Source organism: Thamnophis sirtalis, unplaced genomic scaffold, assembly GCF_051295495.1.
Source record: "Thamnophis sirtalis isolate CommonGarterSnake01/CBP01778 unplaced genomic scaffold, rThaSir2_p1.2 scaffold_5, whole genome shotgun sequence".
In the NCBI taxonomy this organism is placed as follows: Eukaryota; Metazoa; Chordata; class Lepidosauria; order Squamata; family Natricidae; genus Thamnophis; species Thamnophis sirtalis.
In genome coordinates, this window is record NW_028261385.1 from 54,404,433 (window position 1) to 54,428,162 (window position 23,730).

The 23,730-nt window shown below is 43.8% G+C and overlaps 1 protein-coding gene across 1 annotated transcript in view; it reads right to left on the reverse strand.

Moving 5' to 3' along the window:
• Positions 1–302: 302 nt before the first annotated feature.
• Positions 303–23,730, reverse strand: part of LOC148045370 (maestro heat-like repeat-containing protein family member 7) — a 43,105-nt gene continuing 19,677 nt past the window's right edge. Inside the window, exons 5-18 of the mRNA XM_087716136.1 lie at positions 15,631–15,735; positions 13,880–14,069; positions 13,234–13,333; positions 11,185–11,334; positions 10,497–10,644; positions 10,151–10,332; positions 9,778–9,915; positions 8,986–9,100; positions 4,629–4,805; positions 3,143–3,289; positions 2,482–2,598; positions 1,103–1,205; positions 589–654; positions 303–469 (exon numbers count right to left, since the gene is read on the reverse strand). Of these exons, the coding sequence (XP_087572262.1) occupies positions 303–469; positions 589–654; positions 1,103–1,205; positions 2,482–2,598; positions 3,143–3,289; positions 4,629–4,805; positions 8,986–9,100; positions 9,778–9,915; positions 10,151–10,332; positions 10,497–10,644; positions 11,185–11,334; positions 13,234–13,333; positions 13,880–14,069; positions 15,631–15,735 (1,905 nt within the window). The remainder of the gene's footprint in view (positions 470–588; positions 655–1,102; positions 1,206–2,481; positions 2,599–3,142; positions 3,290–4,628; positions 4,806–8,985; positions 9,101–9,777; positions 9,916–10,150; positions 10,333–10,496; positions 10,645–11,184; positions 11,335–13,233; positions 13,334–13,879; positions 14,070–15,630; positions 15,736–23,730) is intronic.

Consider the following 23,730-nt stretch of genomic DNA (forward strand, 5'->3'; position numbering starts at 1 on the left):
AATCCATCTCCTCCTGGGCACCCATTTTTTGGAACTATTACCATCTGGCAGACGGTACAGGACAATAAAAATAAGGGCAAGTAGACTGAAAAAGAGCTTCCATCCCAGAGCAGTAACTATCTTAAATTCTACTGTAGAGGGCAACACAAATGCAATATTAGGAGTTTCCAATTTCATTGTATAGAATGTACAGTTGTATACAATTGCATAGTGTTATTTTTCATATATAATATACACTGCAGAAGGCACACCTTTGTGGTATGGGGTGCCAAGACAATAAAGTAAAGGATTAAACTATTTAACTATGACAGTTTGGTCACGGAGGTGTTCCAGATGGCATTGGAGAGGAAATGGATAATAATGTGATCTGGCTTCATCCGATGGCCGCACTGCCAGACGAGTACTTTCATGGACTCAGCTGCAACCTGAGCCACGGAAGCTTCACAATCCTCTTGCAGATCCTGGAGACCTGGCAGGAATCCAGAAAAGAAATGATTTCCAGGATCCACCTTGAGAACCAACTCTGATCAGCGACAGAGCTTCTGGAGAGAAAGTCTCCGCTTCAAGTGAGGGAACTTTGAAACTCACCCAGGAAAACTTCTTCGATTTGTTTGGAAGTCACCACATTCTGTTTCATGTATTCTGCACAGCAGCCTAGACATATGCAAAGAAAAGGTTGGTGGAGTTGGCAGAAATGGCTAAATCAACTGATTCAAGAAAGAAAATGCAGAATTCTTTTGTTTATATTTGGAAGAGTCGCTTTGGGACTTTATGGGATGGTCCCAGGAATTGGGTCTATCTAGAGATCAGATGGAAAGAATTTCATATGACTCATATTTATGATGGTTGCAGAGTCTTGGGGGGGGGGGGTTGTCACCTGATCACTTTTTGCAACCTTCGGGTGAGCAAACTCCGGAAGGAAGCCCAATTCACTTAACAACCACGTGACTCACTTAACAACCACAGTGATACCCTTAAGAAACGGGGCCGTGTGTGTGTGTGTGAGAGAGAGAGAGAGAGAATGGTCAGCATGCCTGGCCTTAGGAAGCCCGCCTGCCCTGGTTTTTCCTCCCCTCATTCCAGAGTTTGCATTCGGAGTTACCAATTAAGAGGGCAGCTGCCTCTCGGGATGAAGAATTCCGGCTCTTCAGGAATTTCAGCATCTGCTTCAACATTACCGGCAATTTTTCCTTGCATCGATTGATCTGAGGAACACATGGCCACAAACAAGGCAATGAACTCTGTAGCTTCCTCTTTTTTTCTTTCTACAGTTTCTAGTCCTCATGTCCTCAACAACAATGTCCTCCATAACATATTAAATTTTATTATACTGTATCGCATTGTATTGTATTTTAAACTATAAGATTGTTATACTATACTATATTTTATTATACTAAATAATATTATTATACTATATTGGATTTTGTTAGGCATATAATCTAACGGTTGGGTTGTTAATATATGAATCATGTAACAATGCTGTACCTGTTTCTTTAAATAATGGTGTAAATGTGATTGGTTGCTGTTTCCTCAAGTGGCCATAAGATGGAGCCAGAATCACTGTTAGATGCTGATCTGATCTGAGTGTTTGGAAGCTGGCTGTTAGAAGTGTCGTATAGTGATCAGCGTGAGCTATTGTAAGTTTTGCAACTGGGGAGCTTACCTAACAGACTTGACTGGACTGGACTAGACTGGACTATTATACAATGCAATACAATATAATATATATTACATTATATAGTATAGTATATCGTAAGTATTAGTATAATACAGTTTTATATTGTATTATATTATACACACACACAAACACACACACACACACACACACACATACACACACAAACACATTTATGTTATTAAAGACAGTTTTATCCAAGTAAAAACCATAAAGGAAAATAAAGAAAAATAGTAGATAGTGAAAAAAGAATAGAAAAAGAAAAGGGAAAGGAAGATGATAAGGAAATGGCTTCTGGTCTTATTAATGCATTTATGTTTTGCCCTCTTTACATCGTAATTTCCCTTTTCCACAAACTACCATTTCTGATCCTCAAACACACAAATCAGTAAGGTTTATAGTCCTCATGGTGGCATGGAACCTCTGGTGTTCCCAAGGGAGCAACAACCCAAGAAGAATCCCTCTAGCCATTTTAGTCTAGTGGTTGAAGCATCAGGCAAACAAATCAGGAGCCTGTGAGTTCTAGTCCCACCTTTCTCATGAAAGCCTCCTGGGTGACTTGGGGAGTTCTAGTCCTGCCCTTAGGCATGAAAGCTGGCTGGGGGACTTTGGTCCAGTCCCTCTCCCTCAGGGCAGCCCACCTCACAGGGTTGTTGGGAAGGAAATTAGAGGATGGGGAGGGGGAGGAGAAGCATTAGGGACGTCCACCATCTTGAATGATTTATCTAAGGAAGAAAGGCAGGAGAAAAAGAAAATATATTATACTCTAATCCGGAAGAAAAGGAACCAGCTAGGCTCTTACTTACCACCTCCGAGCAGATGCTGGAATACATGCTCTGGAGACTGGTGTAAATCTCGTAGTCAAACAAAGTCTCTGGAACCTCCTCCCACTTCATAAAGGAGATCAGGGTGTTCCTGGAGATCTGGGCCAAGGGAGGAAAGGAGGCGTCAGAGGAGCCGGTTCTGAGGTTGTCCATCTTCTGCAGAGAAAGCCCAGCCTCCTCCTTGCTCAGGGGTGGGAAAGGGGATGAGCCACCCCAGGAGGAAGCTATGGCAGGGCAAGGGGAGCCCTGAAGACCAGAGTTCCCCACAATTCAACCCTGATCATATTATATTGGTACCAGGGAAACCATCAAGAAGAAAACAACCCCCTAATCCAAGAATGACCCAACAGAAAACCTACACCCACATCAAAATGATCCAGCATTAAGCAGAGATCAAACCCTCCCCTCCAACCTACTGATGCTGTCACCTAGTTGGGTCCGGAATGGCCTGCTAGAAAACAACCAGGTTCAGAGAGCACCAAGGACCTCACAACTTCAGGTTTGCAGAATTTCTTTGCCTTTTCCAGAGGGTCCACATGATGCAACCACATTGCTCTGAGTGAAGATGGGGGTACAGCGTGGTCTCATGGAGAAGGGAGCATGAAGAGAGCAGGAACTTAGTTGACCCCGCCCTTCAACTCACCTCTCGGGTCCAACTATTAGCCAACTGGATTATGAGAGGAATCAGGTTGTGCAGGATGGATTTGGTCAGATTCCCCTCTGCCCTCTTGACCCCTTTTAAGACCAGGCCAAAAAGGGTGATGGAGGTGTTGCGCAACTCGGTGTCCTCCTACAAGGAAGAGAAATGTGTCAGTCCCTCCAATAGCATTTAGGAAGTGGGAGGTGTTGTGAGAACCTAGAAGAACAAACTGCAACACACACTTGAGAGACCGCCTCCTGCCAATTACCTCCTCGAGACCTATTAGATCTCATAGATTAGGCCTCCTCCGAGTGCCATCTGCCAGCCAGTGCCGGCTGGCCACTACGCGGAGGAGAGCCTTTTCTGTAGCAGCTCCGACCCTTTGGAACAATCTCCCCGTGGAGATTCGTACCCTCACCACCCTTCAGACCTTCCGCGCAGCCCTCAAGAGCTGGCTATCCCGTCAGGCCTGGGGGTAAAGATTATAATTCGCCCCCACCCGAATGCTGAATGAATGTTGTTTATTCTTTTAATTATGTGTTATGTTATATGTTATTGTATGTATCCCTCCCATATAAGTTGTTAGCCGCCCTGAGTCCCCTCAGGGAAAAGGGCGGCCTATAAATAAACTTATTCTAATTCTAATTCTAACAGTCAGCTGAGCAAAATCTGAGAGCAGAAATTTCAGGCGAGAAAACGTCTCACATTTGATTCTCCTTTGTTTCCTTAAAGAGAAAGGCAGGGAGGGATCCACTAAACCTACAATAAAAGCCTTCGTAACTCCCATCCTCTTCATCTGATCTGCCTCAGTTTCCCACTCACGAGACAAAGCAAGGGGAGTCTGGCAACTGTTTCTCTAGACAAGGCCATGCCAATGGTTGGCCATGGGTGTAAAAGGCTTGCAGACCAACCTCTATGGTGTGATCGAGGGGTTGTTTTCCCATCTTTGCAGCTTTCAGATGTGAGGACTCCAACTCCAGTATGCTGGCTGGAGAATTCTGGGAGTTGAAGTCCTCACCTCTCCAAGTTGCCAAGAGGGAGAAATACTGATGGAGACCAGAGTTTCCCAATCTGAGCAGCTTTCAGATGTGGGGACTTCAACCTTCTCAGGCCAGCAGAGTTGAAATCCACACACCTTAAAGTGTCTGAAATCAAGCAACACCAATCGGGATTTTTAACAAATATGGAGGGTGATTGATGGTGGTTTGGTGAAGCTGAAGAGAGTGGCAACCTTCATTCTCTTCCACCTCATCTGGCACTTCTCCAGCTCTCTGGAAGGGCTCAATGATCATCTGCAAGCTCACACACTCTTTTAGATGAGAACAACACAGTTGTTGCTGAACTATTTCTAAGACTTTTTGATAAAATTAGAATTCTTCAGATGGTACCCAGGCGATCTTTGTGGGAGAAAAAGAGAGAAGGGAGGGAGGGTGGGAGAGGAAGAGAGAGGGGGGGGATGGATTAGTTTGTTGTGATTTGGTTGACGTACATCAGCAAAATAATTCCCCAGGACCGGAATAAGGTTGACAGCTTTCCATCCATAGGTTTGAGCATTCAGATGCCGGAAAAGGAACTGAAGCGTCCAGAGTGATTCTTTTGCTACAGACTTGTCTGGGTGACAAGCACAGTTGACCACAGGGACTAGCACCGGCTCTAACATCGTATTCTGCAGGAAGGAGGGAAAAGAGGGAACGATTAAACATGGTCACTGGAGTTCTCTGAGTCTAGGAATGACAAACACAGAGAAGCCCACAGAACATAGAATAACAGGGTTGAAAAGGAACTTGGAGGTCATCTAGTCCAACCCCCTGCTCAAGCAGGAGACCCTACACTATTCTGGACAAATGGTTGTCCAGTCTCTTCTTGAAAGCCTCCAGTATTGGAGCACCCACAACTTCTGGAGGCAAGTCGTTCCACTGGTTAATTGTCCTTATTGTCAGGAAATTTCTCCTTAGTTCTAGGTTGCTTCTCTCCTTCATTGGTTTCCATCCATTGCTTCTTGTTCTGCTTTGGATGTCCTCCAAGAGGATCTGTCTCCAAATTGATCCTTCAGATCTTCCAGGGATGCCTCCATCTTTGTAGAAGAGAGGCCACTGTAGCTGAGGGCATCCTCTTTCTGGTGGTTGTCTTCTTCTCCTCCTTCTACCCTTCCTAACCTTGTAGAATTCCTAGAGAGTGAGGTCACACCTGCTGCTCCCTTGAAAGTCCCTCCCTTCCTGCCCCCCCATCTCTTACCTCAAAGGGTGCTGGAGAAGATACCCCAGACCACGAACAGCAAATATTTGGATGAGGGGATATGGCTCAGCCATCCATTTTTGGAGGACCCTGAGGATGTCCTTCATGATGAACAAGTGTCCAAGCTCCGGGTGAGAGAGAAGCTGGGGAAGAAGAGTGGAGTGATGGATTATTAACCAAGCAAAGGAAGAGAACTTTCCTCAGAGCCTCTATGAAGAGATGCCACATTCAGCCATTATGGGGAGAGGAAAAGAAAAGACAGTCCTCATATAGTGATGGCGGAAAGTCACCATGGCACTGATAAAAGGGACAACTCCATTTTTCAGACTCATGACCATTGATCACAGTCACCTGATCAAAAATTGGGTACTTGACGGTCCGTATTTATGACGGTCACAGCATTTCTTTTTTTTCTTTTTTTCTTTTTTTTAATTTTTAAACAAACAAAATAAACATATCACATAAAAACCACCCTCCAGTTACATACAGTATGTCAATTGGTCACAAAACTCCTGTGCCTCCTCACCATAGTCTTCACTTACAATTTATATAGAATCTCATATTATCAATCTAATATATATGTATACAATTATTATAATTATTTAACATTTATTTGACTATAGTTATTATTACTTCTTTATGTGAGATATTCTAAATTTAGAATAGATTTATATTATGACATTTCATTACATCATCCTAAAACCATCCAGTAATATTACATCTTTACATTGTATTCTATATAAAATTATTGATCTGTGGTTACAAAACTTTCATGCATCCTCTCCATAGTCCTCACTTACAATTTATATAGAATTTCATTATTAATCATTTATTTGACTATAACTATTATTCATTTTATGCGTAATATTCTAACTAAATTAGTTTTTATTATAGCACTTCATTACATCATCCTGTATCCTTCCAATAGTTGTGAAATCTTATATCTCTTGCCATTTGTAGTATTTGTGTTCTAATTGCTTTCTTGGTAGATCTTATATGGACTTCTCTTGGCAACTTGTTTTTCATTGCATATCTTGTAAAGACTTGAAACCCCTCGTCTGTTCCTTGCATCAACTTCACTTTGGTTATTACCGATGCTTCTGCCAAAATTTCTAACATTAGAGCTGCCCAATTTTTTTCCTTTTTTTCTTCTATATTTTGGAAATCTGATCTATCAATCTCCCATAACAATATTCCACTCTTGTCTTTTCCAACCTCAATCTCCTGTCAATATCACCAATTTTCTTATCTCTTTGTTCATCTTTTTCTTCAATTCTTCTGTTCTTTGTTCAATATTCTGCATTCTCTTTCTTTTCTTTTTCATGTTGCAACATTCCTCCAGATAGTATACACTGCCACTATATAGAATCCAAGGCTTTTTGATTAAGTTCCAAACAAGTTCACTGCAATTCTTCTCTCTTTCAAGGCTTTCTTTTTACTGATAGTACCCCGGAGGAGCACCTGTATAAACAATCCATGCTCATCTGCAGTGACGTGCGGTGAAGGATACCGTTGGTGAGGCAAGAGCGGTGAGTCCCTCCCCAGCCAGCAAGCACTCACCCCCACCCGACCTGCTTCCTGCTTGGCTGGCCGGCTGGCCGGCACAAAGACAAACCGCTCTTCTCATCCCAGCCAGCCAGCCACCCGACCTGCTCCCAAGAATGTCAGCGGGGACGGAGGAGGTGAGGGGCGAGGCGGCAGAGCGCGGCAGCGGCGAGAAGCAAAAATATTTAAAACTCTTTCCTTTCTCTCAGGAGACTGGGGAGGCTCTGCCTCCCTTGCCTCTAGTGACTGCACGTCCCTGCTCATCTGTCTATCATTTTCAATAAACAAGCTCAGAGACCTTGAAATGTAAATCAAATGTGCAAAGAAAAAAAAAGAAAAACAATGTTTCCAAGCCTCCAAGCCTCTAAGTGGCAGTGTAACTTCTTTTCTTCTACTTTTACTCCCCTCTTTATATTCCAAACTTCAGGAGAAAAAGAAAAGTTTTTAAAAAGAATATGCACTAGAGAATTGAAAAAAGAAAAAGAAAGAAAGTAGAAGAAGAAGAAAAAATCCAGTCCAGTTTAAAAAGTAAGAAGCGTTTGAAAAAAATTCCATCAATAAAAAGATTAAAGAACAGAGGGTGTGGGGCTAGCTGCCAGGACGAATGGCTGCTTGAATGGAGAGCTCCATGAAGAGCAGCTGGATCTGGCATCCGGAGGGGTTTCTGGAAAGACTTTTGTAAACCGAAGATTTCCTGTAGGGAAGACTGAAGAGAAGGTTGGTTTGGCACGACCATAGCAGTGGTGGGTTTCAAAAATTGTTCGAACCTACTCTGTGGGTGTGGCCTCCTTTGTGGGAGTGGCTTGCCGCCCATGTGACCAGATGGGAGTGGCTTGCTGCCCATGCGACCGAATATGAAGATGCCGACGACACTTGTCAGAACCACCTTAAATTACCTCACACACAGAACTGGCATGCATAAGAATGTGATGTAAACCTGTTTTTTAAAAGGCATCTTTGGTTTGGGTTAAAAGAACTTCAACACATGCAATAAGCGAGAAGCTGCAGGAGTCGCGAGTGGCTTAACAGATTCCTGATCTTGGAGGAAGGTATTTTTATTCCAAAACAGCTCAAGAGATTAAGATTAAGGAGTAGGGTGGTTGTTTTTTTAATCCCCCCCCTTTATTGTTTATTTATAATATATGAATCTGTTGATATATAGACTATATCACCCCTTAATACTCCTTAAAATTGATTATTGAGTAGAGGAAGAGGGAAAAGGAGAGGGAAAGTGAGGAGAGGGAAAGGAAGGAAGGAAGGAAGGAAGGAAGGAAGGAAGGAAGGAAGGAAGGAAGGAAGGAAGGACTGGAGAAAGTTACGAGGGAGAGAAGAAATCGTATCGTTGTGATGTCAGCTTCACATGCTAACGGTCGCAGTGTTTTGAGATTACGTGATCCATTTTGTGACCGCCTGATAAGCCAAGTCAATGGGGAAACCAGATTCACTTAACCGTGTGACTAACTTAACAACTGCAACAATTCACTTAACAACTGTGGCAAAGGAAGTGGTAAAATGGGACAAAACCTGCTTAGGGACTGAGCAACAGAAATTTGTGGCTCAGTTGTGGTCATAAGTCGCTCAGTTGTGGCTCAGTTGTGGTCATAAGTCGAGGACAACCTGTAGAAGAAAATCACTGAAATATCTGGTTTATCCTAAGTTTATGACGACGGCATTGGCTTGAGGGCTTCTGCGATCACTTAGTGACCAGTGGAGGTTCTATGACGGTCTTATGTCGAAGACTACAGAATGGCAATACAAAACTGTCTATAATGCAAAGAGGAAACGGAATTTGGGGTCATTGAATCTTTCTTCCTCCCTCCCTCCCTCCCTCCCTCCCTCCCTCCAATTCCATCGATTAACAGAGTAAGAAGAGACCTTGGAGGTCTTCCACTCCAACCCCTTGACCAAGCAGGAGACCATCTACTATGTCAGACAAATAGCTGTCCAGTCTCTTCTTCAAAGCCTCCAGTGATGGAGCCCCCACAACTTCAACTTCCTAATCATAAAGTCCCCCTGAATCCTGCACAACTTTCCTGGAGTTCCACAATGTTGTGGTGCATCCTCACCTCCGAGAAGAACACCATGCCAATTGTCTTCTCCCTTAAGTCGGGATGGTGCAGGTAGGTGTTGGCATGTCTGAACATCATCTTCATCTCCACTTTATTGTATGCAAAGAGTTTCCTAAAGATCAAATAGGGAGAAATCAGATAAGATCTGCTGGTGAGTGAGGAGAAAATCACCAAGCTAGAGAAATGATTATCTGAATTATGGATAAATGAATTACTCAATGAATTAGTCCATTTACAGAATTTCTCACCCTCCCTCTCTTTTTCTGTCTTTCTCTCCCTCCTCCTCCCTCTCCTTCCGTCCCTCCCTCTACATCTCATTCTCTCTCTCCTTTTGTCTCTCTCTGATACTCCCTCTCTTTCTCTGTCTTTTTCTTCTTCCCTCCTCTTCCTCTCTCCCTCTCCTTTCTTTGTCTCCCTCTCTCTCCCCCTCCGCCTCCCTCTCTTTCGCTCGCTCCCTTCCCTTCCTCTCTTCTATCTCCCCTTCCCTCTCTCTCTCTTTCCTCCCACTCAACCACCCTTTCTTTCTCTTTCTCTCTGTGCCTCTTCTTCTTCCTCTCCTTCCGCCCTCCCTTCCTCTCTCTTTCACTCTCTTTCTCCCTTCCTCTCTCCTTTTCCTCTATCTAACCCTCCCTCTTCCTCTCTTCCTCTCTCCCTCCCCCTTCCCTCCCTCTTCCACCTATCCCTCACTTTCTCTCTTCTGCCTCTTCTTCCTCTTCTCCCTCAGCCCTCCCCTCCCTCTCTCACCCACTGCCACTCAAGGCCAAGTTCTTTGGACTCTGAAGTTCTTACTGGACCAGGTGGAAAATGGCCTCAAACAGACTATCTGGGCTCAAGAGCATCTTCCAGCATCCCAGTGTCACCAAATCTTCGTATTCCTCTTCGTATCCGGCAGACAGGATGAGGTTTTTGATCGCCTGCACTGCCGTGCTAAATCAAAGGAAGGGAGAAGAGTCGGTGCCAATGCTTCAGCTGATGCCCCCTGCAAAGGCCATGCTTCCCCTGACCCCAACCGGCCTCCCGCAGCCCTTCAGGAGAGCTCCAGCTTTCACTTGGCGGCTTATGCAACAACCACAAAACACAATAGCAAATCAGCCTCCCTTTATTTCTTCCCCTTTCAGTGATATCCAGTTGGATCCAGATTGGTCCCAGGAGATTTCCTTACCTCAAGGGGTTGATCTGTTCTGAAAGGTCCATGACTCTGCTGGACCTCCCGGACCCACTCTTGCTGGCTCCCAGGAGGAAGTACAGCTGTGTGACCAGGGCGAGGAGCAGGTTGGAGAATTTGTTGGGGAGGAGCTCAGCAGCGTTCAGGAGGGACAGGAGGAAAGAGAGGGCGTTGGTGGCCTAGAAATGGAATGAAGGGAGAGTCACCTTGGGCTCCCCAGTTTACTTAGATTCATGCTCCAATTTTAGCCCCAGCAGTTTTCCCACTGCCTCCCTCTCCCCTTCCCTTAGGTGTTCCCCATCTCTAGATCCAAGGGAAAGAGAGCCACCAGTGGAGGGCTTACAGCAATGGGCATGAGGGACTTGCTGTTCCTCCTTGAGAGGGCATCGGTGCTGGGGTCTTGGTCTTCTAGCCTTTTCATGAGGGGCTTCATGATCTTGAGATTGACATAAGGGTCTTCAGCCAGCGCCTCCCAAATCTCCCTGGCATTTCTGCAGAGGGGGAGAAACCGATTGGGAGGGAATCAGATCCTTTCCCCATTTCGGAAGAGACGGCCTGTGATATTTTATTGGTATATTTTAGGAGATTTATATTGCCGCCTATTCGCACATGACGACGCAAGGTGGCTGACAAAGCCATAAAAACATCTGGAGCTTTCACCACTGCCACACTGGCTCACCAAATGTTATTTTTCACGAAAAAAATGGCTCCTTGGTTTTGCCCTTACCTTCTTCTGGGAGGTTTGGACAAATTTCTCAACAGCCCTAGGATCGCTCAGTGGCCTCCTATCCAGCCTTAGCCTTCTTAAAACCAGCAGAAGTGTCATCACTGAGCCAAAAAGGTCTCAGTCATTCTCATCTTTGTTTTCTACAAAATCTCCTACATCCCTTTTGCTCCAAACCCTGCAATGTCCTTCCTTCCTCTGTTTCCTCCTCGTTTCCAACTCCACTAGGAGGAGTTTCTTGGGGGGTTTCCTTTCATGAGGGGTTTCCTTTCATGAGGAGGTGGTGCAGGTGGTAGGCAGCCTCTGCGGATATCTGGCCAATTTCTGGTCTGGTGTCACCAAGAAATTGGCATCGGTGCTGGGGTCTTGGTCTTCTAGCCTTTTCATGAGGGGCTTCATGATCTTGAGATTGGCATAAGGGTCTTCAGCCAGCGCCTCCCAAATCTCCCTGGCATTTCTACGGAGGGGGAGAAACTGATTGGGAGGGAATCAGATCCTTTCCCCATTTCGGAAGAGACGGCCAGCCAGAGATATGACCCCCCCCCCCAAACAGAAGGAAGGATTGGAAAACCGAAGGCCAAATGAATGGCTCTCATACCAGAAAAAAATATATACACAGGTAGTTCTCGGCTTACAACCGTTTCTCCAGGAGCCATTCAAAGAAACGTCATTGAAAAAAGTGACTTATTCCCAGTTTTCACACTTTCCAGCATCCTTAGGATCATCTGACCAAAATTCAGACTCATGGACAATTGGTTCAGATTTATGACCCTCCCAAAGTCAAGTGATCACATTTTGTGACCTTCTAACAAGCACATTCAATAGTCAGATTCACTTAACGACCATGTTTCCCTCTTGACAACTGCAGTGATTCATTTAACGAATGTGACAAGAAAAGTCATAAAATATCTTTCAAAGTTCATTCCCATCTCGACCCTGATGTGACCTCCCACTAGAAGACTTCATCTGTGACACACCCATGGCCCATCAAAACATCCATCAAGACCCTTACCTGACACGACCTTTACTGACCTCCCCATCACAAGACCCATTATAAGATCCCTACCTGACACGACCCTCAATCTGAGGTGACCTCTCCATCACAATACCCTCACTTGATATGACCCTCACCTGGTACATCACAAGATCCTCACCTGACACAACCCTAAATCTGAGGTGATCTCCCCATCACAAGACCCTCACTTGATATGATCCACACCTGACAGGACCTCTCCATCACAAGACCCTCCCTTGATATGACCCTCACCTGGTCCATCAGAAGACCCATCAGAAGATCCTCACCTGACATGACCCTCAATCTGAGGTGATCTCCCCATCACAAGGCCCTCACTTGATATGACTCTCACCTGATATGACTTCCACATCACAAGACCCATCACAAGATCCCCACCTGACATAACCCTCAATCTGAGGTGACCTCCACATCACAAGACCCTCACTTGATATGACTCTCGCCTGGTCCATCCGAAGACCCATCACAAGATCCCCACCTGACATGACCCTCAATATGAGGTGATCTCCCCATCACAAGCCCCTCACTTGATATGACTCTCACCTGGTCCATCAGAAGACCCATCAGAAGACCCTCACTTGATATGACCCTCACCTGAGACAACCCACACCTGATGTGACCTTTCCATCACAAGACCTACTGACCACACCAAGCCCTTACAGGCAGAAGATCATCAGCACTAGCGTTCCTTAAACTCCATTGAAGATGTTACCTTGCCTGGTAACAAAACATTTGGAAACCAACGCAGAAGCTTAGAGAACCAACCTCCACCCTCTTCCGCCACCTGAGCTCATTTCATTTCATTTCATTTATTAAATTTCTATGCCGCCCAATCCCGAAGGACTCCGGGCGGTTTACAGAAATGAAATTTTTTAAAAAGAATTATTAAAAACAATTGGACACAACAAGGTTAAAAAGGGAAACACAACAAACACCCAATCAGGAGGGGGCTGGACCTCAATCATGGGGTCAACAGCCCCAAGCCTGCCGGAAAAGCCAGATTTTAATGGCTTTGCGAAAGACCATGAGAGTGGGCAGGGCCCAGATCTCAGGGGGCAGCTCATTCCACAGGGCTGGAGCGGCAACAGAAAAGGCACTACACCTAGGCGCCACATTGTCCCGCTGACAGCACCCGGAGAAGGCCCATCCTGTGCGATCTTATTGGTCTGAGGGAGGTATGTGGCGGAAGACAGTCTCGCAGATACCCGGGTCTTAGGACATATAGGGCTTTAAAGGCAACAGGGATTCACCACATTGCAAAGGATTGAGAGACTTGAGGAATCCAAGACAACAGGATGCCCACCTACTTGACGTTCTTCTTACCCATCACAGCCAACGGAGGATTCCAGCAATATGTCCACAACTTGGTTGACCCTCTTGGAGGCCAAGTGACATATGGCCTTGAGGGTGAGGTCTTTTGTTACTGGGTGGGGAATATTTGGGAGACGGTCATAAATCTCTTTCAAGACCATGGGTACCTACAGCAAAAGAGAGATTGGAGGATGAGATTCAGTGTTGGTCTCCATTGGGGATGCAGTAGGGATGATAACTCCCACTCATTGGGGAAAATAAATTGGCCCCCACAATGTCAAAGTTTGCCCTACATTTTTTAAAAAACTCCTGATTTGTACAGCTGCCTGTGATATTTTATTTATTGGTTTATTTTAGGAGATTTATATTGCTGCCTATTCGCACATGACGACTCAAGGCGGCTGACAAAGCCATAAAAACATCTGGAGCCTTCACCACTGCCACACTGGCTCACCAAATGTTATTTTTCATGAAAAAAATGGCTCCCTTGTTTTGCTCTTACCTTCTTCTGGGAGGTTTGGACAATTTTCTCAACAGCCCTAGGATCGCTCAGTGGCCTCCTATCCAGCCTTAGCCTTCTTAAAACCAGCACAAGTGTCATCACTGAGCCAAAAAGGTCTCAGCCATTCTCATCTTTGTTTTCTACAAAATCTCCTACATCCCTTTTGCTCCAAACCCTGCAATGTCCTTATTTCCTCAATTTCCTCCTCGTTTCCAAACTCCACCAGGATGGCGTTGAGGAGCAGCCCCGCAGAGTGTGAGATGTACGTGTCCACTTGTGTCAAAGCCCCCAGGGTTTCCAAGAGCAGCTGTGTTAGCTGCAATGGGCTGAGATGCTTCCCAAAAGCCTATCGGAGAGAAGGAAAGGAAACCATGCAGAGATGCCTTAGAGCTTTGACGCCCTTCTCTTGAGACTTTGACCCAGATTGGGGGACAGCACATCGTGTAGAGATGCAGCCTTATTCCATGTCCTCCATCAGGTGGGATTCGGATGGGGGTCAAAGAAGCCAACATGGCACCTGCCCTTTCTTCCTCCTAGGCATTGGGGGGAGGGGTACCCAAAGCCCAATCTTGGGAGAATTCCGTCCCCACTGTGAGATTGACACCTTTGAGACTCTCCGGGTGAGGAGGAGGAGGAAAAGGAAGCCAGGCCAAAGGCTGATCCAAAACATACCTTCGCCATTTTGGAGATGTTGTGGAAGATCCCAGAGCCCGAAACAAAGAAATCCTCCCCCTGCAAATGTACAATGTTCTTCTGTTTCTTGTCCATTTCTTTTGCTTGGGAGGGAGGGGAAGAAACCGCAAGGTCAGATTTTGGCCTTCGGAACCTGGCAACTTCCTTCGTCTGACGGCCAGTTTAGTCATAGCAAGAGAAGAGAAGATCTGGAGCTCAGGGTGGACCTGAGGGGTCCCTGGTGCTCTCTGACCTGGGGGGTTTCCTTGCAGGTGTTTCATTGCCCAACTAGGGAACGTCATCAGGGGGGATGACCATCAATACTTATGGAAGCACAGAGAAAAGATCCCTCCCTTCAAGTACTGATGACGTTACCTAGTTGGGTCATGAAATGTCAAGAAGAAAACCACCAAGCTCAGAGAGCACCAAGGACCCCGCTGTCCTTCTCCTCCTCTTCCTCCTCCTCTAACTCTTTTCCAGCTCTCTTCGCTACTTTCTCATTACCTCCTCTTCCCTTCCCTCTTGATTTCCTCCCCACTCCCTCCTCCTCCCTCCCCTTCCTCATCTTCCTCTCCCTCTCTTCCTCTCTCGTCCATCCCTTCTCATCTCCTCCTCCACTTGCTGCTCCTCTTCCTCCTCCTTCTCCTCCCTGTCTTCCTTTCTCCCTCTCCTCCCCCTCCTTGCTCCCTGCCCCTCTCTTCATCATTCCTTCTCTCTCCCCCCTCCTCTTCCTCCTCCCTAGCTGACTCACAACGTGAGAATCGCCTTCTTAAAAGAACCCCGGAATTACAGAATCTCAGAAACTTTGAATCACAGAATCTGAGAATTTTAGAATCTCAGAAACTTTGAATCACAGATCCTGAGAATTATAGAATCTCAGAATCTTTGAAACACAGAACCTGAGAATTTCAGAATCTCAGAATCTTTGAATCACAGAACCTGAGAATTTCAGAATCTCAGAATCTTTGAATCACAGAACCTGACAATTACAGAATCTCAGAATCTTTGATTCACAGAACATGAGAATTACAGAATCTCAGTATCACAGCATGACATAACCGCAGTGGCTGGAAGGAACCGTGGAGGTCTTCTCCTCCAATCCTCTGCTCAAGCAGGACTCCTTGTATCCTCCTTGTCACATCCCAAAGGTGCTTTTCCTAAAAGGCAGCTGCACTTTCTTGGGGGGTTTCCTTTCTTTGAAAACATTTTGCTTCTCATCACAAAGGGAGACTTACGTCAAAATTGACATTTTCCGAAACAAACTTGAAGAGGTGCTTGATGGTCTTGAGGGCCCTCCATCTCTCGTGGCTCTTGGGAGAATCGACCCAGGGATTTGTGTGCTGCCAGGGGAAACGAAGGAGAAGGAGGAAAGGAGGAATGGTCATTCCCAGTTGGAAGAGCCACAGACTCCACAAGGGGACAGAAGGGCCAAATCCAGCCTGAACATCTGGATGACCGGACGACCCACCCCAAGAAAGGATCTCTCTTTACCGTCAGGATCTCCTGCAGGGCATCCAAATTGGGAGTTCAGACAGCAATCCGGTCAGCATGTTGTTGCAGGCAGTGGCTATCTGATGATAGAAATCCTTAAAAAAAGGAGAAAATGTCAGAAGGAAGGAGGGGCGTCAAGGAAGGAAGGCTCCTGAAAGAGGCAGAAATCCAGGGGTGGGGAACTGATGGCCCTTTTACGACTGGGGCACTGCAGCTCCCAACCTTCCTGAGCCAGCCATGGAATTCTGGGAGTTGAAGTCCAGAGGTCTGCAGTAAATGGAGTGGCTGACCTTGTAGGGCCGTTTTCTCTTCCTTAACAGTTCTGGAAGATTCAAATATAGGCAGTCCTCATCTTACGATCACAATTGAGACCAAAATTTCCATTGCTAAGTGCGACATTAGTGAATTTTGCCCCCATTTTATGAACTTTCTTGCCACAGTGGTTAAGTGTATCTCTTTGGTTGTTAAGTTGGTCATACAGTTGTTAAGTGAATCCAGCTTCCCTATTTACTAGTCAGAAGGTCACAGTAGGGGGTCATTTGACCCTATAATACTCCGACCATCATGAATCTGATTCGGTTGCTAAGCATGTGAATACTGAGGGTTATCTGAGACTACCTAGGAATCAGTGGTGGGTTTCAAAAAAATTTCGAACCTACTCTGTGGGTGTGGCCTCCTTTGTGGGAGTGACTTGCCGGCCATGTGACCTGGTGGGAGTAGCTGGCTGGCCATGTGTTTTCTCTCTCTCTCTCTCTCTCTCTCTCTCTCTCTCTCCTTCCTTTTATCTCTCTGTCCCCTTTTCCTTTTTTTCTTTCATCTCTCACTTTTTATTCCTTTTTTATTTATTTCTTCCTTTTTTTCTCTTTCTCTCTCTGTCTCTCTCTCTCTCTGTGTGTGTGTGTATGTGTGTCGGTGTTGGGTTTTAAAAATTTTTGGAACCTCTTCTATAGGTGTGACCTGCTTTCCGGGTCCACTGGTGGAACCTCTTCTAAACGGTTCAGTGGATTTGACGAACCAGTTCTACCGAACTGGTGCAAACTGGTAGGAACCCACCTCTGTTAGGAATCATAGCTAGTGCCTGCAGACCATGGTTGCTCTGCCCCACCATGGCCCTTCTTTTGTTGGGGGGCAAAGGGAGGAGATGGGAATTGGTCTTGAGAAGATCCTTCAACCAGAAGATAAAAGAGAAGTGGAGGAAGAGAGAAAAGATGGGGAGGAAAACCCCCTGTAAATGTTTAGGGCTTCAAAATAGGGACTCCTGGGATCCAGAAACGTAGAACGAGAAGGGGAAGCAGACTTTCAAGACCAAAGAGGAAGGAACAAGCCAAGGGGTCCTTTGGCTCGAGGGATGGATCCAGGGCTGTTGAGGAGCTCAGGAATCCTGTTCACTGCATCCTTGTTTCCAGGTGGATCCCCTATTGCTTTGCTCCATCTGGACTGCTCACCTGAGATGAGATGATGGGGGTTGGCTATCTGTTTTCATTGTGGACACTTTGAGAGCTGGCAACGAAAGCACCTTCCGGATGCTTTGGTTGACCACTTCAGACCTCACCTCGGAGTTCAAGGAGGGCTTCATACGGCTGATGAAAGACAAGAAAAGAGGAGGGAGGTTTGAGGAGATCCTAGACTCAGGGGGCTAAAAGGGACCTTGGATGTCTTCTACTCCAACTCTTGCTTGATGGTCCTTAAACCATCCCAGTCAGATGCTTGTCCTCTCTTTTCCCGAAAACCTCGAGTGATGGAGAGCACACAACATCTGGAGGCAAACCCTTCCACTGATTGATTGTTCTCAGTGTAAAGAATTTTCTTTCTTTCTTTCTTTCTTTCTTTCTTTCTTTCTTTCTTTCTTTCTTTCTTTCTTTCTTTCTTTCTTTCTTTCTATCCATCCATCCATCCATCCATCCATCCATCCATCTATCTATCTATCTATCTATCTATCTATCTATCTATCTATCTATCTATCTACCCCTCCCTCCCTCTCCATCCATCCATCCATCCATCCATCCTTCCACCCACCCACCACAGCCCTGATGTGTCCTCCTATGGAAAGTTATCACTCAAGCCATGTGCTCCTGTCCACCAATAAACCATCTTTGATCTTTAGGAAACCATCTTTCCAAGCAGCCTCCATGTCTCCAGTGTCTTTTTCCCCCGTGGCACGACAACACCCGCCAGGCCAAAGAGCGCCGACAAATACGCATCGACAAGTACGTGTCGTCATTATTGTGCCCACATTACCGCGTTGATATCAGCGCGACGACGGCAGCGCAAAAAATTGAATGCTTTGAATTAACATTTGTTTTAGGGCAGTAAAATGTAAATTGCAGCTTTTGAATGCTATTTAAAGTTAACGTTTGTTTTAACCCCAGTAAACTACAAAATGAGCTTTTGAATGTTTTGAAACAGAAGGTTTGTTTTAACCACAGTAAAAATTAACGTTTGCTTTAAATGTAATAATTTCTTGAACACATTGTGGTCTTGGATTGGTGACATCAGGCCTCTTCCGTTTTCATTGTATTGTATAGTTGCTGAAAAGGATGGCAAAAGATGGGCTGCTTCTAGTGAGACTCCAGCTGTGCTACTGAGAATAATTTGGCGTGGTTTTTCGACACTGTTTTCTGCTCTTTCGCGTATAGTAGCTTTTATTTTCTCACTTTCGATTCAGGACACTGAAACCATCATAAATACGAATCTGTTGCCAAATACCAAAATTTTGATCTTGTGACCATGAGGATGCTGCAACGGTCGCTAAGTGTGAAAATGGTCGCTATGTCTGAAAAATGGTCATCAGTCATTTTTTTCAATGCCATTGTAACTTTTTCACTAAGCCCATTATATCACCTTTCTTGCCACAGTTCTTAAGTGAATAAATGCACCTGATAAATTAGTAACATAAGTGAATCTGGTTAACCCATTTGACTTTGTCAAAAGGTGATTATATGACCTCAGGACACTGAAACCATCATAAATACGAATGTGTTGCCAAACATCAAAATTTTGATCGCGAAACCATGAAGATGCTGCAACAGTTGCTAAGTGTGAAAATGGTCGCTAAATGTGAAAAATGGTCATCAGTCACTTTTTTCAATGCCATTGTAACTTTTTCACTAAGCCCATTATATCACCTTTCTTGCCACAGTTCTTAAGTGAATAAATGCAGCTGATAAGTTAGTAACATAAGTGAATCTCGTTTCCCCATTTGACTTTGTCAAAAGATGATTATATGACTTCAGGACACTGAAACCATAATAAATACGAATCTGTTGCCAAACACGAAATATTTTGACCGCGTGTCCATGAGGATGATGCAGCGGTCGCTAAGTGTGAAAATGGACGCTAAGTCTGAAAAATGGTCATCAGTCACTTTTTTCAATGCCATTGTAACTTTGGTCACTATATCACCTTTCTTGCCACAGTTCTTAAGTGAATAAATGCACCTGATAAATTAGTAACATAAGTGAACATGGTTTCCCCATTTGACTGTCAAAAGGTGATTTATATGACCACAGGCCACTGAAACCATCATGAATACGAATCTGTTGCCAAACATCAAAATTTTGATCCCGTGACCATAAGGTGCTGCAATGGTCGCTAAGTGTGAAAATGGTCGCTAAGTCTGAAAAATGGTCATCAGTCACTTTTTTCAATGCCATTGTAACTTCGGCCACTATATCACCTTTCTTGCCACAGTTCTTAAGTGAATAAATGCAGCTGACAAATTAGTAACATAAGTGAATCTCGTTTCCCCATTTGCCTTTCTCAAAAGGTGATTATATGACCTCAGGACACTGAAACCATCATAAATACGAATCTGTTGCCAAACATCAAAATTTTGATGGCGTGACCATGAGGTTGTTGCAACGGTCGCTAAGTGTGAAAATAGTCGCTAAGTGTGAAAAATGGTCATCAGACACTTTTTTCAATGCCATTGTAACTTTGGTCACTATATCACCTTTCTTGCCACAGTTCTTAAGTGAATAAAGGCAGCTGACAAGTTAGTAACATAAGTGAATCTGGTTTCCCAATTTGACTTTGTAAAAAGGTGATTATATGACCTCAGGACAATAAAACAATCATAAATACGAATCTGTTGCCAAACATCAAAATATTGATCGCGTGACCATGAGCATTCTGCAACGGTCGTTAAGTGTGAAAATGGTCGCTAAGTGTGAAAAATGGTCATCAGTCACTTTTTTCAATGCCATTGTAACTTTGGTCACTAAGCCCATTATATCACCTTTCTTGCCACAGTTCTTAAGTGAATAAATGCAGCTGATAAGTTAGTAACATAAGTGAATCTGCTTTTCCTATTAGACTTTGTCAAAAGGTGATTATATGACTTCAGGACACTGAAACCAACGTAAATACGAATCTGTTGCCAAACAACAAAATTTTGATCCCGTGACAATGTGGATGCTGCAACGGTCGTTAAGTGTGAAATTGGTCGCTAAGTGTGAAAAATGGTCATCAGTCACTTTTTTCAATGCCATTGTAACTTTTTCACTAAGCCCATTATATCACCTTTCTTGCCACAGTTCTTAAGTGAATAAATGCAGCTGATAAGTTAGTAACATAAGTGAATCTCGTTTCCCATTTGACTTTGTCAAAAGGTGATTATATGACTTCAGGACACTGAAACCATAATAAATACGAATCTGTTGCCAAACACAAAAATTTTGACCGCGTGTCCATGAGGATGCTGCAACGGTCGCTAAGTGTGAAAATGGTCGCTAAGTCTGAAAAATGGTCATCAGTCACTTTTTTCAATGCCATTGTAACTTTGGCCACTATATCACCTTTCTTGCCACAGTTCTTAAGTGAATAAATGCACCTGATAAATTAGTAACATAAGTGAACATGGTTTCCCCATTTGACTGTCAAAAGGTGATTTATATGACCACAGGCCACTGAAACCATCATGAATACGAATCTGTTGCCAAACATCAAAATTTTGATCCCGTGACCATGAGGTGCTGCAATGGTCGCTAAGTGTGAAAATGGTCGCTAAGTCTGAAAAATGGTCATCAGTCACTTTTTTCAATGCCATTGTAACTTCGGCCACTATATCACCTTTCTTGCCACAGTTCTTAAGTGAATAAATGCAGCTGACAAATTAGTAACATAAGTGAACCTGGTTTCCTCATTTGACTTTGTCATATGACCTCAGGACACTGAAACCATAATAAATACGAATCTGTTGCCAAACATCAAAATTTTGATCCCGTGACGATGAGGATGCTGCAACGGTCGCTAAGTGTGAAAATGGTCGCTATGTCTGAAAAATAGTCATCAGTCACTTTTTTCCATGCCATTGTAACTTTGGTCACTATATCACCTTTCTTGCCACAGTTCTTAAGTGAATAAATGCAGCTGATAAATTAGTAACATAAGTGAATCTGGTTTCCCCATTTGACTTTGTGAAAAGGTGATTATATGACCTCAGGACACTGAAACCATCATAAATACGAATCTGTTGCCAAACATCAAAATTTTGATCGCGTGACCATGAGAATGCTGCAACGGTCGCTGTGAAAATGGTCGCTAAGTGTGAAAAATGGTCATCAGTCACTTTTTTCAATGCCATTGTAACTTTGGTCACAAAGCCCATTATATCACCTTTCTTGCTACAGTTCTTAAGTGAATAAATGCAGTTAATAAATTAGTAACATAAGTGAATCTGGTTTCCCCCGTTGACTTTGTAAAAAGGTGATTATATGACCTCAGGACACAGAAACCATCAAAAATACGAATCTGTTGCCAAACATCAAAATTTTGACCGCGTGTCCATGAGGATGCTGCAACGGTCGCTAAGTGTGAAAATGGTCGCTAAGTGTGAAAAATGGTCATCAGTCACTTTTTTCAATGCCATTGTAACTTTGGTCACTATATCACTTTTCTTGCCACAGTTCTTAAGTGAATAAATGAAATTGATAAATTAGTAACATAAGGGAATCTGGTTTCCTCATTTGACTTTGTCAAAAGGTGGATTATATGACCTCAGGACACTGAAACCATCATAAATACGAATCTGTTGCCAAACATCAAAATTTTGATCGGGTGACCATGAGGATGCTGCAACGGTCACTAAGTGTGAAAAATGGTCATCAGTCACTTTTTTCAAAGCCATTGTAACTTTGGTCACTATATCACCTTTCTTCCCAGAGTTCGTAAGTGAATAAATGCAGCTGATAAATTAGTAACATAAGGGAATCTGGTTTCCCCCTTTGACTTTGTCAAAAGTTGATTATGTGACTTCAGGACACCAAAATCATCATAAATACGAATCTGTTGCCAAACATCAAAATATTGATCGCGTGACCATGAGGATGGTGCAAGGGGCGCTAAGTGTGAAAATGGTCGCTAAGTGTGAAAAATGGTCATCAGTCACTTTTTTCAATGCCATTGTAACTTTGGTCACTATATCACTTTTCTTGCCACAGTTCTTAAGTGAATAAATGCAGCTGATAAGTTAGTAACATAAGTGAATCTGGTTTCCCAATTTGACTTTGTAAAAAGGTGATAAAATGACCCCAGGATCCTGAAACAATCATAAATACGAATCTGTTGCCAAACATCAAAATTTTGATCGCGTGACCATGGGGACGCTGAAATGGTCTCTAAGTTTCAAAATGGTCGCTAAGTGTGAAAAATAGTCATCAGTCACTTTTTTCAATGCCATTGTAACTTTGGTCACAAAGCCCATTATATCACCTTTCTTGCCACAGTTCTTAAGTGAATAAATGCAGTTAATAAATTAGTAACATAAGTGAATCTGGTTTCCCCCGTTGACTTTGTAAAAAGGTGATTATATGACCTCAGGACACAGAAACCATCAAAAATACGAATCTGTTGCCAAACATCAAAATTTTGATCGCGTGACCATGAGGACGCTGAAATGGTCTCTAAGTTTCAAAATGGTCGCTATGTGTGAAAAATAGTCATCAGTCACTTTTTTCAATGTCATTGTAACTTTGGTCACTATATCACCTTTCTTGCCACAGTTTTTAAGTCAATAAATGCAGCTGATAAGTTAGTAACATAAGTGAATCTGGTTTCCCAATTTGACTTTGTAAAAAGGTGATAAAATGACCCCAGGATCCTGAAACAATCATAAATACGAATTTGTTGCCAAACATCAAAATTTTGATCGCGTGACCATGAGGACGCTGAAATGGTCTCTAAGTTTCAAAATGGTCGCTAAGTCTGAAAAATAGTCATCAGTCACTTTTTTCAATGCCATTGTAACTTTGGTCACAAAGCCCATTATATCACCTTTCTTGCCACAGTTCTTAAGTGAATAAATGCAGTTAATAAATTAGTAACATAAGTGAATCTGGTTTCCCCCGTTGACTTTGTAAAAAGGTGGATTATATGACCTCAGGACACTGAAACCATCATAAATACGAATCTGTTGCCAAACATCAAAATTTTGATCGCGTGACCATGAGAATGCTGCAACGGTCGCTAAGTGTGAAAATGGTCGCTAAGTGTGAAAAATGGTCATCAGTCACTTTTTTCAATGCCATTGTAACTTTGGTCACAAAGCCCATTATATCACCTTTCTTGCCACAGTTCTTAAGTGAATAAATGCAGCTGATAAATTAGTAACATAAGTGAATCTGGTTTCCCCATTTGAATTTGTCAATAGGTGATTATATGACTTCAGGACACTGAAACTTTCATAAATACTTTTAAAGATTGACGGAGGGACGACGCGCAGCCAGGATTTCAACTAACAGACTCTTTATTCAAGTGATGGCGATTCAAGGAACGGAAAACTCGCGCCAAGGTATTTATATTCTTGTTTAACCAATCACTGGCCGGGGACGCGACAGCAACTGCTG